General features: G+C 35.3%; 1 protein-coding gene and 1 long non-coding RNA gene across 8 annotated transcripts in view; one reads left to right on the top strand and one right to left on the bottom strand.

Moving 5' to 3' along the window:
• Positions 1–20,631, top strand: part of ARMC3 (armadillo repeat containing 3) — a 99,505-nt gene extending 78,874 nt beyond the window's left edge. For 3 of the 6 annotated variants that reach the window (XM_039331443.1, XM_039331441.1, XM_039331445.1), the window contains 7 exons: positions 900–1,068; positions 2,176–2,276; positions 4,101–4,205; positions 6,416–6,493; positions 13,052–13,249; positions 16,235–16,397; positions 17,656–20,631. In XM_039331443.1, coding sequence (XP_039187377.1) covers positions 900–1,068; positions 2,176–2,276; positions 4,101–4,205; positions 6,416–6,493; positions 13,052–13,249; positions 16,235–16,397; positions 17,656–17,865 — 1,024 coding nt within the window. In that variant the 3' untranslated portion in view covers positions 17,866–20,631. Of the gene's footprint in view, positions 1–899; positions 1,069–2,175; positions 2,277–4,100; positions 4,206–6,415; positions 6,494–12,497; positions 12,601–13,051; positions 13,250–16,234; positions 16,398–17,655 lie in introns of those variants that run through there. The other 3 variants (XM_039331442.1, XR_005555184.1, XM_039331444.1) reach the window with 3 other exon arrangements.
• LOC120302662 overlaps positions 1–21,843 on the bottom strand; it is a 53,398-nt gene that overhangs the window by 11,227 nt on the left and 20,328 nt on the right. The window contains exon 4 of one of the 2 annotated variants that reach the window (XR_005555186.1): positions 2,762–2,865. This is a non-coding gene — a long non-coding RNA (uncharacterized LOC120302662). Of the gene's footprint in view, positions 1–2,294; positions 2,866–21,843 lie in introns of those variants that run through there. The other variant, XR_005555185.1, reaches the window with a different exon arrangement.

Here is a 21,843-nt window from a genome sequence, read left to right as displayed (position 1 = left end):
AGCACTGACAGAACCAGGGAGCTTGCCTTACTTCCAGTTGGTATCCCCAATAAAATATTTCCAAAATTCCTGAGATTTCATGCAAGTCTAATGAGAACTTATAGGATATCAACAACATTTCAATTGCTGGTTTTGTGATTTTGCTACCTTTTGACTACTTTTACTACCATGTAAATTTACTTATCTTTCCTCTTGTCCCATTCTGTTTTATTTTGTGAGCATGGTCTTAATTTTTTTTAAATTTTTATTTTTATTTTATTCAAATACAAATAATACAAACATAACACATATGTCTAAATAAAAAAACAGTATAAAAATACAAATACTACAGTGCATCCCCCCGAGACTATTTTTATTACCTATATTTCTTCTCATATAACAACTAACAATATACAATATATTTCAAATGTGCTCTTATCCCTTCTAAAACAGCATATATTCTTGAGCAGGTTTATTTTATTCCCTTTGTCTTCCACCAAGACTGTTTTTATAAAATCATCCCATATTTCATTATAATTATTTACTTTAATCATCCCTTTTTTAAATTTAATTTCTGTTGTTACTTTATCATTTATTGCCATATTTCATATTTCATAATACCGCTCATTTCTTTGAATAACCCAATTCTGTCTCCAATATTTAACCATCACTAATCTGGCTGCCATTATCAAATTTACAATCAATTCCTTTTTTGCTTCATTTATATCTTGTTTTTCTACCAGTAACAATAACAGTGAGCATAGTCTTCAGAGAACTAGAAAAGACTGATAGATACATATCTGAAGTCAGATGTATTTCAATAATGTATAAATTGTTTATAAAAGATTATAGTATGATAGGAGAAATACTGTAATGAATTGGAACAATATTTTTAGCAATTCTTTGTGTCTTTGCTACAGTGCTTTAGATATTCTTGATGAAATTAACCTCTCTATTGGTCGCAAAAATAACTTCAGTGAAGCAGCATTGGAAAAGATACTTGATCACAATCTTCCACAAAAATACAGTCAAATGGGGTTTTTAGCATCTACTAACATAATTTTGGATGGATTCTATGACTATGGGCAGGTAAACTTGCTTTAAGCATACATTAAGTGTCTTTAGAGAACTGCAAATCAAACAAAGATATGGAATCCTATCATTAGTTAGCATCACTAGTACATAGGAGATCATAGCAAGAAAAGAATGTTTATGACATAGCTCATTGCATTTTACTTCCCATCATCTGGATCATGTGAGGATAAATGATAAACTGTCATTTATTATCACGTATAAATAGGTCTGAGGTTTATCTGCTCTTGTTTTACTGTTAAATATAGGTATAAAGCAGCTTTTTAATACTTTACTTTGGTACACTTTTCTTAGTTGGATTATTTAAAATTTTTAATATATATGTTACTTTATTTTTAAAAGATTAAAAAACTTCAGAAATAATTGTAATATATATAATAAATAAATATATAATAAATAAATAAATAATTTATTACTTGTTCCATGATTTGATCATATAATATGGCTTTATTATTATTATTTTTTGCTGAAAGATGAACATGAATTTGAATCCATTCAATCATTAATGTATACTTTATTGCTGATGTTTTTAAAAATACTAATTTTGTAACATGTCTCGAAGAACAAACAATCATTCAAAACATGAACAGTAAAATCATAAATATTTTTAACAGGTTTTTAAAATAGTTTAATGCTATTCACACAGTAAAATATAATTCAAGTTCAAAAATTCAAAAACAGTTTAATAGATATGGTGCACAATAATAAAAAATTGTCATTTAAAAGAAACAAAAACTGGCTTCAATAGATATTATTTTATTAAGTAAAAAACACATTGTAATTTAAAACAACCTCTTGCCAGATTTAAATAAATCAATAATAAACTCTTGAGTTTTGTTTGTTTTTATTATTAATAATAAACTAGAGTTTACTTTAAATTGAAATTCTCAGTTTGTATATAATTCTAAATCTTCATATGCTAAAATGAAGCTGAATTTTGTTTTAGGCATTTTATTCATGAACATTCTTCCTATGTGCTTAATACTACATTAATATTAATACTATTAATATAATATTAATAGCAAGAGTTCCCAATAACTTTTGTAAACTTCCTAGAGATGGCAGACAATTTATATCATGCACTTTATTGAAATTTTTTTATAGGTGAAACCTGGTGAAAAACTATTGTCACTGGAGGAACTCTGTGTTCAGGAGCTTAATGATCATCGTGCTATAATTTTAATAAATGCTAAACTATCAGAACTGTGAGTCTACTAATAAGATTATTATAGAGGCTTTAATAATTGACTTTGTCTGAAGCCAGCTAATTCAGTTCTCCAAGGCCTCAGGCAAAAGTTTTTCATTGTTCATGAAATATCCTGGAATGTCTTGCTCCAAAAAACCTTCTCTTTCTGCTAAGAGGTTTACAGGTCTGCAATAATTCTTTACTCTAAAGGCAGTGTTTACAGGTAATCCTCAAGGTATGACAGATCATATAGCAAGTGTTCAAAGTTACAAAAGACCTCCTAAAAGCCATGTATGACTATGATTTGAAGATAAGAATTTACAAAAGTTATCCGGTCATTTGCACTTATGAATGACCAGGGGCTTCATAACTTTGCAGAGATGCTGAAGCACACCCACCTATCTCTTCCCCCCTCCCATTCTTTGGGGACCCATTCTGCTGGGTTCCCAAAGGCACTGAGCCTGCTTTGCCTTCCTGTTCCACCCCTTACAATGCCTTGTTTACCTTCTAGAGATCTGCAGAATTCATTATGGTGGGCAGTTCTTACTGGGCCATGGAGAGCAGCCATTGATCTTGGCAAAGCAGAATTTCCCCCACCTTCTGCCTTTCTGCATGGTAGTGAGACAGAGAACAGACAATAAAGGGTTAAATGTTGAAAGGGCGATGCAGAGGGAGCGGTAAGTGGAGCTTTGCCTTCCAGGTCAGGTTTCAAACAAGGCAAAGCAGCTGTATTCCCTTTTGGGGTGATCCAGGATGAGGGCTCTTTCATTTAACAAGTTTCAATTAATGTCCTCCCACCTTATGACCGAAATGGGCAGGCTCCATTACCTGTATAGCACGTCATGTTAATCTTACAACATCTCTTTCAGGTGATTGGTAGACAGCTGATGATAGTTCATCTGAGAAACTTTATAGCTGATCAGCTATTTAAACCCTGATCATTCCAGCAGACCGTTAAAGAGCATGGTTACATTAACACTGAATTTTTAATATTTCTTTTCATAAACTTAAAGCTTTGAAATTCAGCTTTTTAAAATATACCTTAATATTAATCTAACCATGGTGGCACAGTGGTTAGAATGCAGTATTCCCGGCTAATTCTGCTATTCAATTCTGTAGTTCACTTCTGATTGACTCAAGGTTGACTCTGCCTTCCACCCTTCTGAGATCAGTAAAATGAGGACTCAGATTGCTGGGGGCAATTTGTTGACTCTGTAAACTGCTTAGAGAAGGCTGTAAAGCACTGTGAAGTGGTATATAAATCTAAGTGCTATTTAAAACAATCTTATCTTGTGGTGGGGGAAAGGACACACAAATTGGAGTACATTAAATTCTCAGTATTCACATTTCCTGCTCTCTACACAGCTCATTAATTAATCTTTTAGTTTCAGTCAACACCAGTCTGTAAGCAGAATCATTTCTGTGATTGCCTTAGGAAATATTCATTTTCTCAAATTACATAATTTAGGTTGAAGCATTCATCCATATCAACAGCAGGGAATATCCATATAAAAATAGGATTTAAGTACACAAAAAAATAGAAGTGATAGGAGGAAACTGAACGTATAACACATAAATATACATATATAGAGAAAAATTGTGTCTATGTACATAAAATGAAATTACAATATTTCTTAATTTCATATCAATTTTCCACTCTAAAATCTCATTGTTACTAATTGCTCTGTCCCAGTTTCCATAATTTACTATATTTAATATCTTTAGAAACAACCTTTTTGAATTTTCTTAGGCTAAACTCAGCAGCACTGAAAAAGAATGTTCAGATGTTTTATTCTGAGCAATAAGCAGAATGTCTGATATGATAACATCCTTTCTGTTTCAGTGAACAACAAGTAATTTCCATTCCAGTTGAGGAAAAGCCACAAGAGACCACAGCCTCTCGAATTGGGGTGTCTGCCAGCAATATCAGGAGATCTAGCAGAAATAAGTAAGTATCTAAATTTTTGTAACTGCTCTTTTTTTTTCTTTGATTAATTGTAGATTTAAAAATGTATAAATTAGATTTCTTTTTAGAAAAATCAAACCACTTTATCAGAGCTTGAAATAAGAACGATGATCTAAAATAAGAAAACTATTCAAGTTTCTGTGAAATACAGATTCTTCTCAAATTTAAAAATCTCATGGCACCATTTAGACACCAATTTAACTTTATGTAATCCCATTCACCCTAACCACCATAGTGGCATAAGAATAATCTATTCTGCCATGCTGGTTAAGATAGATTCCACTAGAATGCTAAGTTCCTGCATCAAGGTCCTTTTGAGGTTTTAAGGAATTGGTAAACAAGAGTTTATGGAATATTTTCTATTTGTTCTGACTCTAGCAGGATGGTGATTTCTAGTAAAAGCTACATCTAAGTTGTCCTGACTTACAACCACAACTGAACCCCAAATTTCCATTGCTAAGCAAGACAGCTGTTAAGTGAGCTTTTCTCCATTTTACAATCTTTCTTGCCACAGTTATTCAGTGAATCACTCTCGTTAAATTAATAACATGTTCTTTAATCTGGTTTACCCATTAATTTTGTCAGAAGGTTGCAAAAGGTGATCACATGATGCCAGGACACTGCAACTGTCATAAATACATGCTTGCTGCCAACCATCCAAATTTTGATCATGTGACTGTGGGGATGCTTCAGTGGTTATAAATTTGGAAAATGGTCATAAGTGTCATTATAACTTTGAATGGTCACTAAATGAATGATTGTAAGCTGAGGACTACCTATACTATATATTGTATTCTGTGTCCAGAAAATAACTGAAAACATTAATAGCACTAGTACATTTTCCAGACTTAGAAAATTACCCAGAGTGTTATCATCTACATACAAAAGCTGGAAAATGCATTTATTCATAAGTGATACTAAGCAAAGTAGTAACCAAAGCATACATTGGATTTACCAATTCACATAATGTTGTATATATTTTTATTTAGTAATTAGGGTCAATATTACACAGCATTAAGATTAACACCAATGGATATTTGATACCTGCATCTCCCCTACTCTGATTTCAATTACAATCGAGATAGCCCTTGTGTCTTTTGTACTGTATAATCATTTAAGACACTTACAAAACATGATTTAAATGCAATAATAGAAATACGCTAAAAGGATATTATATTATCAGTAGTAACATATATTTCCTGATTCAAACATGTAATGAAATGCATTTACCATTGTTAAATTATATATGTGTGTATCTATCTATATACACAGGCACTCAATAATTTACATAGTCATATATTTTATTACTGTATCTCTACTGAATGGCTGCCTCTATAAGGCTAGCTTGTTATTTGTTATTGCATAGTAGATGACTTTTTAATAATTGCCCAAAAGATTAAATGGATTGGATTAAAACTAGATTGTTATACTTCTAGTCCTCTGCAAATGCTCTTATCAGATTCAGTGAGTCTTTATGGATATTTACTGTAGAGGAATAAAAAAAGTAACATGTCACACTTGTTTTAATGTGATCAAATGTCAACTAACTTATTTTAATACAATTGGTGTAATTAAGAATATATTTTTGCTACTGCTTTTACTAAAAACAAAAAAGGAAACAAGGGCTGTTGTGGACACAAAAAGGAGTATTGTATACTCCAAATAAAATAGAAACCTGTCTTTCTGTCCCTGCACTTTTTCTCTGAAAGCATCTTTCTGTATTTCATACATAACAGTATGTCTGGATAAGATGATTAGGAAAGATCTAGCCCCCCACACAAACAAATTGGAGAAGAATTTGTGTTCTATCAAAGCACTGTAATGGGACTATATCCCACCTCTCTCACAAGGATAGTTACACCGTGGATCCTTTCGGGGTGATGTATTTTTAAGGTGCCTACTGATTGCAAATATGACTGAACTGATTTAAATAATTTTAAAATTAATTATTTAGCCAAATAGTTATAAAACATGGAATAATTAAATTAATATGGAATATAAGTTTTTAGTACTGTATTTGCTTGCAGAGCAAGGAAAGGATTCTTCCCCAAATAATTCTTTTGCCTATTGATTTTGTTTGGAAGGCCCCCAAGGATTCTTAATAATGCTTCCCTTCTCCTCTCAGTTCCTTAAGAATTCCTATGCCTTACAGAAATCAAGAGATATTGGCAATTATTTTGTAATTTTGATAGTTCATTGGATGAAAAACCAGACTCACCAGGACGGTCTTCTTCAATCAGTAAAGGAACCTCTAGAGAGAAAGGATCAAGGTACTGATATTCTTATTTAAAGCTTGAGGGTAAAGAGGGTAAAGAGGGCCTACATTCTAAAAACAAACTCTCGGAAGCAAACAAAGGAGAGAGAAAAGAAGCAGGGCTAAATATGGATACAGTGGAATAGTATTTCAATTACTAGGGGTGCATGTAATTTGACAATTTTGAATCCATGGTAGAAATCTAGCAAAGACATAGATAATGCACTAAAGTAATTGTATGGTCAGGAAAGTTGATCAGCATAATATTGCTTTCCGCTACCATATATAACATAGTTCAAACAGTCTCTGTTACCTTTTGCAGATTGTCACAACTCTGCCTTTTCTTGCTCAAATCAACATGAAGCCCTTTTCTACTTAAATAGATAAATGAACTTAGAGAACAATATTAATTGTAGCAAATAGCCCATCCATGTTAGGCAGACTGATAATAATAATAACAACAACAACAACAACGAAAAAGAACTGGAGAAGATAACAAAATACAAAGACCTGCAAATAGAAATAGAAAGACTGTGGCAAAAGCAAGCAAGGGTAGTACCAATAGTGATAGGCTCCTTAGGTGCAATCCCAAAACAACTGGAGCACCACTTGAACACCATTGGCATTGATAAATTTAGTCAATTGCAAAAGGCGGCCTTACTAGGAACTGCTTCCATCCTGCGACGATATCTGGAATACCATTAAACATCCACATCTGCCTATCCCAGGTCCTGGGTAAGGACTCGATAGGTAGACAAAATGCGAATTCCAGTCTGAACATCTGGCTGACTGTGCGATGATCAATAATAATAATAATAATAATAATAATAATAATAATAATAATAATAATAGAGAAAGTCATAGAAAATGATAAAATTAAACTGCTCTGGGACTTCAGAATTCAAACAGACAAACACCTGCAACATAACATCCCGGACTTAACAATTGTCGATAAGAAAGACAAAAAAGTCTGGATAGTAGACGTGGCAGTGCCTGGAGACAGCAGAATAGACAAGAAAGAACTGGAGAAGATAACAAAATACAAAGACCTACAAATAGAAATAGAAAGACTGTGGCAAAAGCAAGCAAGGGTAGTACCAATAGTAATAGGCTCCTTGGGTGCAATCCCAAAACAACTGGAGCCCCACTTGAACACCATTGGCATTGACAAATTCGCTATTAGTCAATTGCAAAAGGCGGCCTTATTAGGAACTGCTTCCATCCTGCGACGATATCTGTAATACCATCAAACATCCACATCTGCCTATCCCAGGTCCTGGGTAAGGACTCGATAGGTAGACAAAATGCCAAATCCAGTCTGAACATCTGGCTGACTGTGCGATGATCCATCATCATCATCATAATAATAATAATAATAATTAGGCCAGTGCATAACACAATTCAATATGTGGCTAAAGGAGTGGTGTAAAGGGGAAGGCTTTGGATATATTAGTCACGATGTCAGTAGCTGGTCCAATCAAAAGATGTACAAAAGAGATGGTTTGCATCCATCAAAAAAAGGGACTGAGTTACTCGGCTATAAATTCACAGATTTTCTGGAGGGAAATTTAAAGTAAACAGCGGGGACAGGAAGTTAATTGATACGGAACAACCCTGTCCCCGGCAATCTAAAAATTATAGGGCTATCAGTGCATGTAGCATAGATGTGTGTGTGGACAAGAATACCAACCTTGCTATCAAGCAAAATGAAGCCTCTAATAGCGAGTGCCACACAAAGTGTACTAACCAAATAGGTGGTAAGACAATAGGAGAACTCAGGCACCACACAGGTTATGTAGAAAGGAAACACAGGGCCACTCACAAAGGACTCAAATGTTTATACACCAATGCACAGAGTATGAATAGCAAACGGTGAACTAGAAATTCAGGTTAATGAGGGCAGATACGATATTGTTGCCATTACGGAAACATGGTGGGATGAAACCCACACATGGAACACACAGCTAGAGGGATTTAAATTATTTAAAAGAAACAGACCAAATAAAAGAGGAGGTGGAGTTGCTCTCTATATAAGAAATAACTACATCTCTACAGAAAAAGAGCAGAACAATGATAAAAACTGTCTTGAATGCATTTGGGTCAATATAAAAGGAGGGGGAAATGACATTGTCATAGGTGTATACTACAGACCATCCAACCAAACAGAGGAAATAGATGAACTTTTTGCTAGTCAGCTAATTAAGGTATGTAGGAAGCACATAACAATAGTAATGGGGGACTTTAACAACCCTGACATCAACTGGAAGACAAACTCCGCACCAAGTGGAAGATCAAACAGGTTCCTGGCAAACCTAGCAGACAACTTTGTATCCCAAAAAGTGGAGAAGGGAACTAGGGGATTAGCCATTTTGGATTTAATTCTCACTAACAGAGATGAAATGATAGAAGGTGTTGAAGCCATAGGAACCCTGGGAGGAAGTGATCATGCAATATTAGAATTCATCATTATGGAAGCACAAGCAATAGAACACAGTCAAACTAGAGTCTTGGACTTCAAGAGAGCTAATTTCAATAAACTTAGAGAGGGCTTGGGAAGTATTCCATGGATGAGAATCTCAAGGGGAAAACAACTCAAGAAGCTTGGGAAATTTTGAAAAATGAGATAATAAAAGCACAGTTTAGCACAATACCAACAAAGAGGAAAAACAACAACTTTCAAAAGAAACCAGCATGGCTGCATAAAGAACTCTCTGACAAATTGAAAGATAAAAAGGACAAGTATAGAAAGTGGAAAGAAGGGAACATAACTAAGTCAGAATATCAGCAAATAGCCCAAGCCTCCAAAGATGAAGTGAGGAAAGCCAAGGCTCAAAATGAACTAAGGCTTGCGACCAAAGTCAAAAATAACAAAAAAAGCTTCTTTCAACATGTAAAAAACAAGAAAAAAGTGAAGGAAATGATTGGTCCATTAGTGGGTGGAAGTGGCAAGAAGGTGACAAGCAACAGGGAGAAAGCAGAACTATTTAATTCGGTTTTTGATCTGTCTTTACACAAAGGGAAAAAACAGACCAATCTATCAAAAATAGTGCCATAAAAAACAAAATAGAAACACAAGTTAAGATAAGCAAGAAAATGGTAAATGAGCACCTGTCCAGCCTAGATGAGTTCAAATCACCAGGACCAGATAGATTACACCCCAGGTTCTCAGGGAACTGGCAGATGTGATATCGGAGCTACTGAACTATATTTTTCAAAGATCCTGGAACAAGGGGAACTACCAGAGGACTGGAAAAGAGCTGATGTAGTTCCCATCCTCAAAAAAGAAAAAAAAATGGATCCAGGAAATTACAGACCTATCAGCCTGACCTCAATACCTGGGAAGATCCTGGAAAAGATAATCAAACAACGAATCAACGAACACCTAGAGGCAAACAAAGTCATTACTAAAAGCCAACATGGGTTTGTCAAAAATAGATCATGCCAGACAAATCTTATTGCATTCTTTGACCAAGTGACAAAATTAGTGGATCAGAGGAATGCTGTGGACATAATTTACTTGGACTTCAGTAAGGCATTTGATAAAGTAGATCACAACCTACTACTTGATAAGATAGAAAAATGTGGGGTAGACAGAATCACCACCAGATGGATCCATAGCTGGCTGACCGGCTGTACTCAGCGTATGGTTCTCAATGGAACTGCATCTATATGGAGGGAAGTGTGTAGGGCTCTGTTCTGGGCCCAGTGCTCTTCAACATCTTCATCAATGATTTGGACAAAGGGATAGATGGGGAACTCATCAAATTTGTAGACGACACCAAGCTGGCAGGAATAGCCAACACTCCAGAAGACAGGCTTAAGATACAGGAGGATCTGGACAGACTTGAACACTGGGCGCTATCTAACAAAATGAAATTCAATGGTGAAAAAAGTAAGGTTCTACATTTAGGCAAGAAAAACCAAATGCACAGGTATAGTATAGGGGTACCTTGCTCAATAGTAGTAACTGTGAGAGGGACCTCGGAGTCCTAGTGGACAATCACCTAAATATGAGCCAGCAGTGTGCTGCAGCTGCCAAAAAGGCCAACACAGTGCTAGGCTGCATTAACAGAGGGATAGAATCAAGATCACGTGAAGTATTAATACCACTTTACAATGCCTTGGTAAGGCCACACTTGGAATACTGCATCCAGTTTTGGTCACCACGATGTAAAAAAGATGTTGAGACTCTAGAAAGAGTACAGAGAAGAGCAACAAAGATGATTAGGGGACTGGAGGCTAAAACATATAAGGAACGGTTGCTAGAATTGGGTATGTCTAGTTTAACGAAGAGAAGGACAAGGGGGGACATGATAGCAGTATTCCAATATCTCAGGGGCTGCCATAAAGAAGAGGGAATCAAGCTATTTTCCAAAGCACCTGAAGGCAGGACAAGAAGCAATGGGTGGAAACTAATCAAGGAGAGAAGCAACCTAGAACTACGGAGAAACTTCCTGACAGTGAGAACAATTAATCAGTGGAACAGCCTGCCTCCAGAAGCAGTAAATGCTCCAACATTGGAAGTTTTTAAGAAGAGACTGGACAGCCATTTGTCCGAAATGGTGTAGGGTTTCCTGCCTGAGCAGGGGTTGGACTAGATGACCTCCAAGGTCCCTTCCAACTTTACTACTATTACTACTACTACTACTACTACTACTACTACTACTACTAGTAATAAAGTTGAAAGGGACCTTGGAGGTCTTCTAGTCCAACCTCCTGCTCAGGCAGGAAATCCTATACCATTTCAGACAATGGCTTTCCATTCTTAAAAACTTCCAGTGTTAGAGCATTCACAGCTTCTGGAGGCAGGTTGTTTCACTGATTAATTGTTCTAAGTGTCAGGAAATTTCTCCTTAGTTCTAGGTTGCTTCTCTCTTTGATTAGTTTCCATCTGTTGCTTCAGCCAATATTTTTTTCTTAGTGGATTTTCCTGCACGCTCATCATGTCACAGAATATAATTGAAATGTTCCACTTCTGAATATTCCCAGACCTTTTTTTTCAGTATTTTTACTAAATTTTCAGTAATTTTACCAAATTACATGTGACCAAAACAATCTAGCATGGAAAAATACCATTCATCTGGGTCCATCCTCCTTATATTATTCTTATACTCTGGTTTTTCTTTAGATCATATAAATCTTTCTTATATTAATCTTTTTTTCAGGTCTCAGATTGTTTAGAAATAGTGCTGAGAATTTAGATCCTTTGTTAAAAGTTTAACATTTTAAAAGTTACTGCAAAGCACCTAAATGAAACCAAAGCCATGATAATTTCTGTGTGGCAATCTCATGATTCAGTTCAGTTAAACCCAGTAATTCCAAATCACTCAGAAAAATGTGCAGCTATTAATTGTTTCAAACTGTTTTAAGTGTGTCACTGTAACATATTTGTCCGATACCAACCTACTTCATTTACCCTATAGTAGATTAGTGGTCTTGTATTTCCAGTAGTTTATTAGTGGCTGTGCAGGTAAAGGCTCTCAGGATGACACTAATAAAATCACAAATAAAATATAATAAAATAACTGGTATTTGAAAGTTCAGTGACTAAAACATCATAGGGATAATGCTGTTTAAAAACACAAACAGTTTAGCAGCAGAAGGAAATTAAAAGGTCTAAATTAATGTTCAAAAATCTACATTTGTCAGTGAGAAGATAATAAAATAAGAATTAGGCAGATGTTTTGTGGCTATAAGGTTACTGCTAAAAAGACCCAGTCATTATTTCAGAATAAGGTTGCAAATTATGACCTTGGGCCTCAGGTATAATATATGGGAAGAAGCACTTTTCAGCCTTCTTCAGAGCTATATTGCATATCTAGGATGGGCATAGATAATAAATTGATCATGTGCTTTAACAGTTTTAGAGTACTTGGTTTCCTTTGATTCATTGAATAAGCTTTACTGATTCTCTCATTGTTGCATTTATATTTTTGTTCTCTACTTTTTTGAGTGTGTGCTTTCTTGCTTTTTCCTGTCTTTTCAGATTTTTTTTTTAAAAAATTCTTTCTTTTCATTAGAGCTTTAATATCCTTAAATGACTGAATTTATGCAAGTTCCAGTTCCACCATTACCATAAAGCCACTTAAGGACTGCCAGAATCAAATAAACCATTACCAGTGGGTATGATTAAGTATTATATATCTGTGGAATTTTTTCAGTCTGAATTTTCTCACAAAATGTGCATATTCTAATAAATACATTGAAAGCTTTCCAGATGGGGATCATAAGAAACTCCTGGATCATAATCTGGGAGTTAACTGAAAAAGACCTGTCCCATGTTAGTCACACCTGCACTATTGGTGGTAGGAAATATAAATATTTTATGGCTGATAGCTAAAATCTTTGGAACTCTGGAGTTGCTTCCTTATGAAAGAATATGTAGGAAGAAACCCCAAAATATTCATTTGAGAGAGAGATCATTAAAAAGTGCTGGAAAATTCTAAGATGACAGAAATATTTCTTTTGTTATCTACCTTGGAAAAGAATGAGCCTCTGTCCTTTCTATGCTGATTTAAAAAAAGTTTTGGAAACAAAGGTGTTTCTAATCATCAGTATTGCCTTTTTACAAAAGGAAGGGAAAAGGGAAAAAAGAAGAAGAAAAACCAAAAGATGAGGACTTGGAAGCATCCATACCTAAAATAGTTGAAACCCCAGGAAAAGCTTTATGGATCCCCCCTTTTGACCCCGTCTTGTATGATTATATTACTGAGATTTCCAGAACAATTCTGCCACTACCAACCAGCAAAGAGCAAGTGGTAGCTCTTGCACAGTGAGTATCTCAAATGCATATGCTAGCAATGCAAAAGGAATCTTTCAAACAATTTATTTAGGCTGTCTATTGGTTGGAATCTCCATTGTGTTCTATTTTGCACACTTTCCACAAATATGATACGGCTGTTAATCTGTTGGGAGATAATTTAGGGTATGTTTGTAGTAGTTATAGAGATAGAACATTATTTAAATTGATTTTCAAAGTGACTTACTCATACAAAAGGAATAAAGCAAATAAAAACTGTTTAAAGGGTTTCATGGGAAAAGAGGTTTTTATAGCATCATGACTGAGGAATTAAAATAATAAAGCTGCAAATTCTTCTCCAAAGTCTCTTTGCCTCTTCTTTCTGTCCCCCGCTTTCCTCTACCACTCCTGATGCAAACTTTTTCCCCATTTCCCTCTGCAGTCTCTGCCCCCCAATTGCATACATAAATTAGGCCAGGCCAGACTAATGCATAATTCAAACATGCCAAGATAGCCTTTAATTCTATCACCTAAAAGTTTATCTAGGAAGCAAGAGATGAGAAATCAGAGATGTTTCATCTTAATCAAGTGTGCATGCTTGATGATCTCAACATTCTATCCTCTCAACAATGGAATTCTTAGCAGCTTTGCTTTACAATTGAAAAATACATTTTCCTTTATTTAAATATCTGTCTCATGCTTAAATTGTGTCCATGAATTAACTTATTTAGATTTCCCACCTCTCAACTCCAAAAAGTATCAAAATCTGTGTCTTTCTATTATTCAGAGTTCTTTCTTGCAAAGCAGGCACCTAAGGATCATTGAATAAAGTTTGGCCATTTCTCTTCAGTATTCTTTTCTTTGGCAAAAATTCCATCAGAATATTAGGTTCAAAGTGCAAAATTTCCATCAACTCAAGGGCCATTCCAGATTTAGTATAATATGTTGAGAGTTGCTCTTGAGCAGTAGGTGGGCAATGCTCATTGGGCCAAGGGCATTCATAGAGGCAGGGCAGCCTTCAATCATGACCATGCAGTTGAAGTCCAGCCCCCTTTTATATGCACTACACACACAGGACACAGATAGAAGAATGGTTAGGCTTTAAATCAAGTAGCTAGAACTGCCATCTTGGGATCCATGTGCAGCTTGAGTAGTTTAAATGAGGCTTAAGGCATTCTTTTTGTCCTTTAAACATTTCCTATTCCAAATATGCAAAAAAGAGAAGTTCAAAATATTTGGCTCTGAATATGAGGCCTGCAGAAGGATGCTGATAGACTACATGGAACCTCTGGATTCCAGTTTGTGCTTCATTTTCCTTATTATACTCCATTCTGTTTCTGCCATGTATTCATTTGTGGAACAGGCTTGCTATGCCAAACTAAGCTTGCTAATTATTAAAAATGCCCATTGCCAACCTATCTTGGAATACCAATTTGACCGCTCTGATCAGTTTCTGCTGTCCACTCTGAGCCAAAAGCTGCATGTCTCACTTTACTGCAGTAAACTATATATATTGTGATTGAATAAATTTAGGACAACAAAGGCATCTAAAATAGCTTTTTTCTCATAGGGGGCTCAATAAGGAATGTTCGAACATTCTTTATTGAGCCCTCTATGAGAAAAAAGCTGTTTAGATGCCTTTATTGTCCTAAATTGTCCTCAATCACAATTTGTTCAAAGTGTGCTATTTGCCAACCAACCTAATAAACTGATATTTTATGAATCTCAATATTAAACAAAGGAATATTTCTAAAAAAAATAACCTGTACTGGTTGATGTGCAGAATCTATCAGACAGACTATTAATATTTTCATCTATCACCAAATCTTTAGCATACATCTACAATAGGCTATGATGAATGTAATATACTTTTATTTGCCAGACTGTCATTTGTGTCTTGAGCATCCAGAATAGCACGGAAATTGCTTCTATGTGGCTAAATTTGCATAGCTGAAACAAAGAAGTGTGTGTTTAAATTGCATGTTTTTCTTCTTAGACAATCAAGACAAAAAAGGTGAGAAATAGCCAAACAGAGTTGAGAGCCAGTGAAACATAATGGCAAACTTAAGAGATGATTCCCATCCTTAGGTTGCTGAATGGTAGCATTTAATTCCTCATGCCCCCCAATCCTTAAACATGCTAGGTGGAGATGATGGAAGTTGTGATTTGTAACAACATCTGGAATTTACAGTATGTGTGGAAGCTGTAGATCAATAGTCCTGGGATTTTAAATACTAATTTAATCATTAAAATTAGTGAATGGCTTTCAGGAAATCATTCTTTCAATCCTGATCAACCTCATATGATTGCTAGATTTAAAATAAGAAAGGAAATTACATTAGCAATCTGACATCTTCAAAGGAATAAAAATGTAACATTAAATGAAAGCATCTCAAAACCTGCTATTTTAGCTCCTTAGAAATAGGTCCTGAAAATGTTATATTACAGAATGCAAAAACATTCTTAAGTAGCCTGCAAACAATTAAAGTCTCATGCCTTCCATTAGTTATTACTCTTATCCTTTCACTTTATTACCATTTGGACAAATAATAAAGAGTATTGTTCCAAAGTTGTGGAAACCACAATCCACCCTCACATATCCAAAGAATGGAATCCTTTAGAACAGGCATGTCCAACCTATGATCCACAGGCTGCGTGCAACCCTAGATAGCTAGTAATGCAGCCCTACTAGACCATAAACCTTTAATATTATTATGTGATTTATATACATTTATTTTTTATATGCAGCCCAAGACATTCCTTTTCAATCAATGCAGTCCAGGCAAGCCAAAAAGTTGGACATGCATGCTTAGAACATCAAATTGTCTTGCTAGATCAGATCAATATCTATGTGATCCTGGAATCTATTGCCACCAAATAATTCCCCCAGGGGCAAACAAATTAATTATGACCTGTGAAAGAATCCACTATGAACTCAATGCAAATATTTGTCAAAAAGCAGAATTATTGGTATGACAAGAAAGTAGATTTAATTTACCTTGTCTGATTTGAAAACAGGTTTGTTGCAGATAGGTTGGGTGGTCCCATTGAAAGAGACAATCTACATGAATTCAGCTGGGAGCTTCATATAAGTGAAATTGAATATGAGCTTAAATGCAATGTGGTACCTATTGGGAAGATCAGCAAAGGGACCTTCTACCACAGAGCTTTGCTTTTCAAGGTAAAACAAATTAACTAAGTAGCTAATCAAAAATGCTACTCTAAGTTGCATATTTTTAGTTGTCATGAATATGCAGTATATGCTACTATTCCATTAGATTCAATGTAAGTACTGTATTGTAGTATTCAGATTGTAGTATTCACTTTTTTCCATGTGTACAATATTTTTGCTCATACTTGGTACTGATTTCCAATCAATAGGTATGCATTTTTCTACTGTACATTGCTTTATAAGCTCCATTTAAAATCTTCAATGGACATATAGGCAAAGCAAATACAATGTGACAGTGAAAATAAACAGAAAAAGCTCTATGTATGAAATGACAAGCACTGCTATGAGTCAAACAAAGAGCACATTTTATATCAGAAAAAAAATCACGGGAAGACTAGACATACTTTCTTAATCACATTTTGTTTTCTGTAATATGGAAATAACAATATTGACCAAATCTGTAGAGTAAGGCTTGATAATAGATTGATAAAGATATCTACCATAAATGTCAAAGAATAGCACTGAATAAATGTTATACATGTTTGATGAAAAGGAAGTAATAAATGCTATCAGAATATTGAAAAATAGTAGGCAATACCAAAACAAACTTTTCTTACAGCAATTTCCTGCTGAAGTAAAAGAACAACTGTCAGAACTTCTAGTGCATCAGAACTATTATCTGTTGGCAAGTTGTAACATTAGAGGCATTGCTTTTAAATTAATCCTTCTATTTATTGATAAATATATAAGAAATACTCACAATTATTAGAAGTGTTTAGAGATTTAAATATATATGTACTTTGTATGCAGTTGATTCCAAATTGTTGACTAAGAAGCCAAGTTATTTTCACTGTATGATGCAGTGAGGAATATAATTTTAAAAATAACATGTCAAAGACCAGGGGTAATAAGCTCAATAATCTTTCCATCTGCAGTCATTCTTCTAGTGAATTCTCAGAAGGAGGGATGAAAATGTGTCTTCTCTGTGGACTGACTGAAACTAACTGCTGTTTGGCTCTTTATTGACCCCAATATTTCTTCATTAAATAGTATTCAATTGACTTATTCTTTTTCTCTTTTAACCATTAGCATACCAAATTATAAAGCATTATTATCAATGTGTCTCTGTCTACATTGTAATGAGAAATTTAGGGCTACAGGAATCTTGAGGATCTCTAGATGGCAGCAAAGTAGATTTAATTCTATCAGAATGGCAATCCACAAATATAAAAGAAAATAAAGGTATTCTTATTCTTTCCTTTCATAGGTTCTGGCAGACAGAATTGCTATTAATTGCAGCCTATACCGTGGTGAATATAATAGAGGGTGGAATGAGGTGAAATTGGTTGATGATTCTCCTTTGGGAATACCTGGACTTCTGCTTCCCCCTCAAATATTTATTGTGGATCTCATGTATCAGCCAGGCTGTCTCATGAAAGAAGAAAGTCCAGAGGCAGATCGTTATCGACGGATTTGATTATTTTTTCTTAACCTTCTCTGTGTATGTATTTACTTGCTTATTAGCATTTCAGTTTGTTTATTAAAATCCTACATATAGGACTTATTTTCAAAGTTGGGAGTCTAGATGGGACTTTTAAAATGTATTCCTAGAAGTTGGGAGTTTATTTGTATTTTACATTTTTAAAAAGACACGTTGAATGAATAAATAAATAAATAAATACAATTATACCTGCAAAGTTAAAACTACAGAGAAGCAAATGATTGTTCAAATTTACAAAGTAAAATGAGTGACAATTACTGCAAAATGTTGCAGTGTATCCTCATTTTCTTAAAAAAAACAAAAACCTATTCCTGAAAGAGTTCTTAATGTTATATAATGTTGGTCAGGCTTTAAAGTAGACCATACTAGATTTTCCTTGCTATGGTGCTCTCAGTTTTCCACCTCAGGATTTGGATATCCTCTAGTGGAGATGGGCAACATTTTGATAGCTATAGATTACACTGAACTATTTCGGAGGGATGACGATGCAAAATAATATTTTCTTTCAAGAGGGGCTTTTTGATGGGAATTTGGATTTTTTTTCCTCTGTGTTAAACCTATTTTAGAGTGTATAGCTTTTAAATATTTTTCAACTCAAAATGACAGGAAACTGGATCACTAAACTCAGATTTTAAATGTAGGACCAATAACAAAAGAAAGATGGGATTGCCCCATCCCATTTTATAGCTGTATATAATTGGGAAGTAGAACTATATGGCCTGCAGTGCCTTATCCTAAGGCAGGCATGTCAAACTACCAGCCCACAGGCCGGATGCGTCATGCTGAAACCATGCCCACCCCATTGCCAGCAATGGGGAAAAAGTCACGATACATCGTGCGATGTCATGTAACGTTGCAAGTTTGACATGCCTGTTCTAAGGGATTTAGAGAGTCCTTGGACTCCATGCTAAAAGCTATTTTAAAAAAAGAAGTTCTGCCCAAATTAAACCAAAAGAACTCAGAAAATGAAATTAATAGATTTTGATTTTCCCTTTTTCAGAACTAGAAAATGAATTATATGACACCAACAAATAAACTAGCAAATGTTCCTATCCAGCCCAAGTGTGGTAATCAGTACTGTTCTCCCATGAGTCTTCCAGCTACTTTGCAATATCACTAGGTATGCCTGCAAGCAGGGACAATCATGGCACCCACACAGTCCTGATACGTACAATTCCATGCTGTTCATGGCAACCTGTTTCCATCAAATCATCCAGTAGAAATGAGTGCAGAAGCACAGAGAATAAATAAAATACTTTCTGAATGTACTTTCTTATTCATTAGCTTGTCAATTACTGACACTGCTTTTTCATGTTTTTCTTTTGGCAAGCATGGATACAGTGTTGATTTGTGTTTGGATGGAACAAAAGAGGTGAATACTGAGCCAAATAAAAATGCAGAGGGCATTGGGAAATAACATGATCTGTGCATGTGAGAGTCCCTGATAATGGGAATCTGACCAGAACAACGATTGATGGAACAGGTTTTATAAGTGTATTAAAAATAAGGTTAAGTTACAGGTAATATATTATGGAGTTGGCAAAACGTAGCAGATAGCTGAATCAAAGTGCATGTGCTCTGTATGTGTGAGCTTAAGAAGAAAGGCAGATTTCAGATTTGTAGTGTCTTAGACAAACAGCAAGCAAAGTAGTAGACGAACAGCAGAACAATCTCTGAGCCCTCTTAGACACTCAATGAGTGCTACACAGGCAGGTGAGAACATGCCAAGGTGTCCTTTACCAGGTTTTGCTCATGTATCTGTGAGAGCTTTCATGGAATAGGAAGTTGGCAGCAATGAACCACACAATATCACCATCCTATTATAAAGGGGGATGTTAATAAATTAGGGTGACATTTATTTAGTGGAAGTTGCATCAGTTGCCCAAAAGTCCTCAACTGCAACTTAAAGTACTTATAAAACTTCACATGGCCTCAGGGCAATAAATAATATTTTAAAAAAGAAATGCCATTGATCCATTTGGTAGGATCACGATATCAAAATTGCATGATGAATTCCAGGTCCCTTGGGGTTAAGGTGTGGAGATCACAGATAATTATCTTCAGTTGCATGTCCTTTAGTTTGGAAAGTTAAGTGTGCATCCTTACTGTTAGCCTTCCAGAAACTTGTTTAGGGCATCAGAGGATTGAGAAATGGCATGATTGCACTAAGTGGTATTTTTGCATTTTGCACATAATTTATGATATTATAATGCATATATTATGTTTTTAACAGACAAAGATTATGTAATAGAAAAATATACTGATGTAATAGAAAATGTTGGCTATAGTGCAAGGCACTAACTTATCACACATAGATACTGTTCAATGGTAGCTCTTGAAATCCAGGAATCCAGATTACATTTTAATATGATTCCATGTTATTTTTTCTATAATTTTCCATCTGATGGGCAATATAAGTATGCAAGGTGATAAAATCCAATATTGCTAAGACATAAGTTTATTTATTTAGCATATGATAAGAACATGACAAAGAAAACATGTACAGACAATCCACATAATTATATATAAAACTTCTATAGGAGTACAGCAGTGGCCTCATAACTGGATATCCAATTCAACTATCCAAGTGATCACTCTGATGTTGCTTCATGCAAATCTTCTAGGGCAGGGCTTTTCAACCTTTTCATAGATTGTACCACTTTTAGGACATGACAATATTTGAGGAGCATCAGTGCTTAGCAAGGTGCCAAAAATTTGATGACTAAAAAAAGGGAGGGGAGATTTGGGGTTTTACTGATTAGATTCATTTGTTGTTATAGAAATGGCTAGTTTGTAATATTATGGAAAAGTAAAAAGTTGAGGTTCAGTGTTAATGCTTCCTTCTACTGCAACAGAGGAAATATATTCTTTTTCCCTTCTCCTCCTCACTTTTCCCCCCCTTTTCCTTCCCCTGTGTCCTACTATTTGCTTTTGTATTTTTGTATTTTATTCTATAATCTAATAAAATATTACAAACTGTAGAAAAAAAGAAACACGTACCAGTTTTAATTTCTTCAGTGGCTGTTCCTTTGTGAATCACTTTCCCTTTGCATTGACAAATATATGATGAATTTATCCATGTTTATTAATATACACCACTACCAGTTAGTTCAGGGATCTTCAAACTTGGCACTTTTAAGACTTGTGAACTTCAACTCCCAGAATTCCTCAGCCCTCATGGCTGGTTGAGGAATTCTGGGAATTGAAGTCCACAGGTCTTAAAGTTGCTAGGTTTGTAGACTCCTGAGCTAGCTGGTTTGCCCTTCTGAGCTCTTCCCCACTGTAGTCAGAATGCACCCCCCAATCCCTTCCCTGTACCTTTAAAGACAGGAATCAAGTGCAAAGCAAGAAAATAAGGAAACACAAACTCCGGGTTTTTTTCTCTTTAAGCTGCCTCAGGCGTGTCATGTGTCACAATGGTGGAAATGTGGGAAACTAATCAAGGAGAGAAGCAACCTAGAACTAAGGAGAAACTTCCTGACAGAACAGTTAACCACTGGAACAACCTATCTCCAGAAACGGTGAATGCTCCAACACAGGAGGTTTTTAAGAAGAGACTGGACAGCCATTTGTCTGAAATGGTATAGGGTTTCCTGCCTGAGCAGGGGGTTGGACTAGACCAACTTTTTTTTAAATTATTATTATTATCGATCATCGCACAGTCAGCCAGATGTTCAGACTGGATTTGGCATTTTGTCTACCTATTGAGTCCTTACGCAGGACCTGGGATAGCAGATGTGGATGTTTGATGGTATTACAGATATTGTTGCAGGATGGAAGCAGTTCCTAATGAGGCCGCCTTTTGCAATTGACTAATAGCGAATTTGTCAATGCCAATTGTGTTCAAGTGGTGCTCCAGTTGTTTTGGGATTGCACCCAAGGAGCCTATGACTATTGGTACTACCCTTGCTTGCTTTTGCCACAGTCTTTCTATTTCTATTTGTAGGTCTTTGT

This window comes from Crotalus tigris, unplaced genomic scaffold (assembly GCF_016545835.1).
Source record: "Crotalus tigris isolate CLP2741 ecotype Arizona unplaced genomic scaffold, ASM1654583v1 scf7180000024437.13266115, whole genome shotgun sequence".
Lineage (NCBI taxonomy): Eukaryota > Metazoa > Chordata > Lepidosauria > Squamata > Viperidae > Crotalus > Crotalus tigris.
This window is presented reverse-complemented; position numbering and strand designations above follow the sequence as displayed.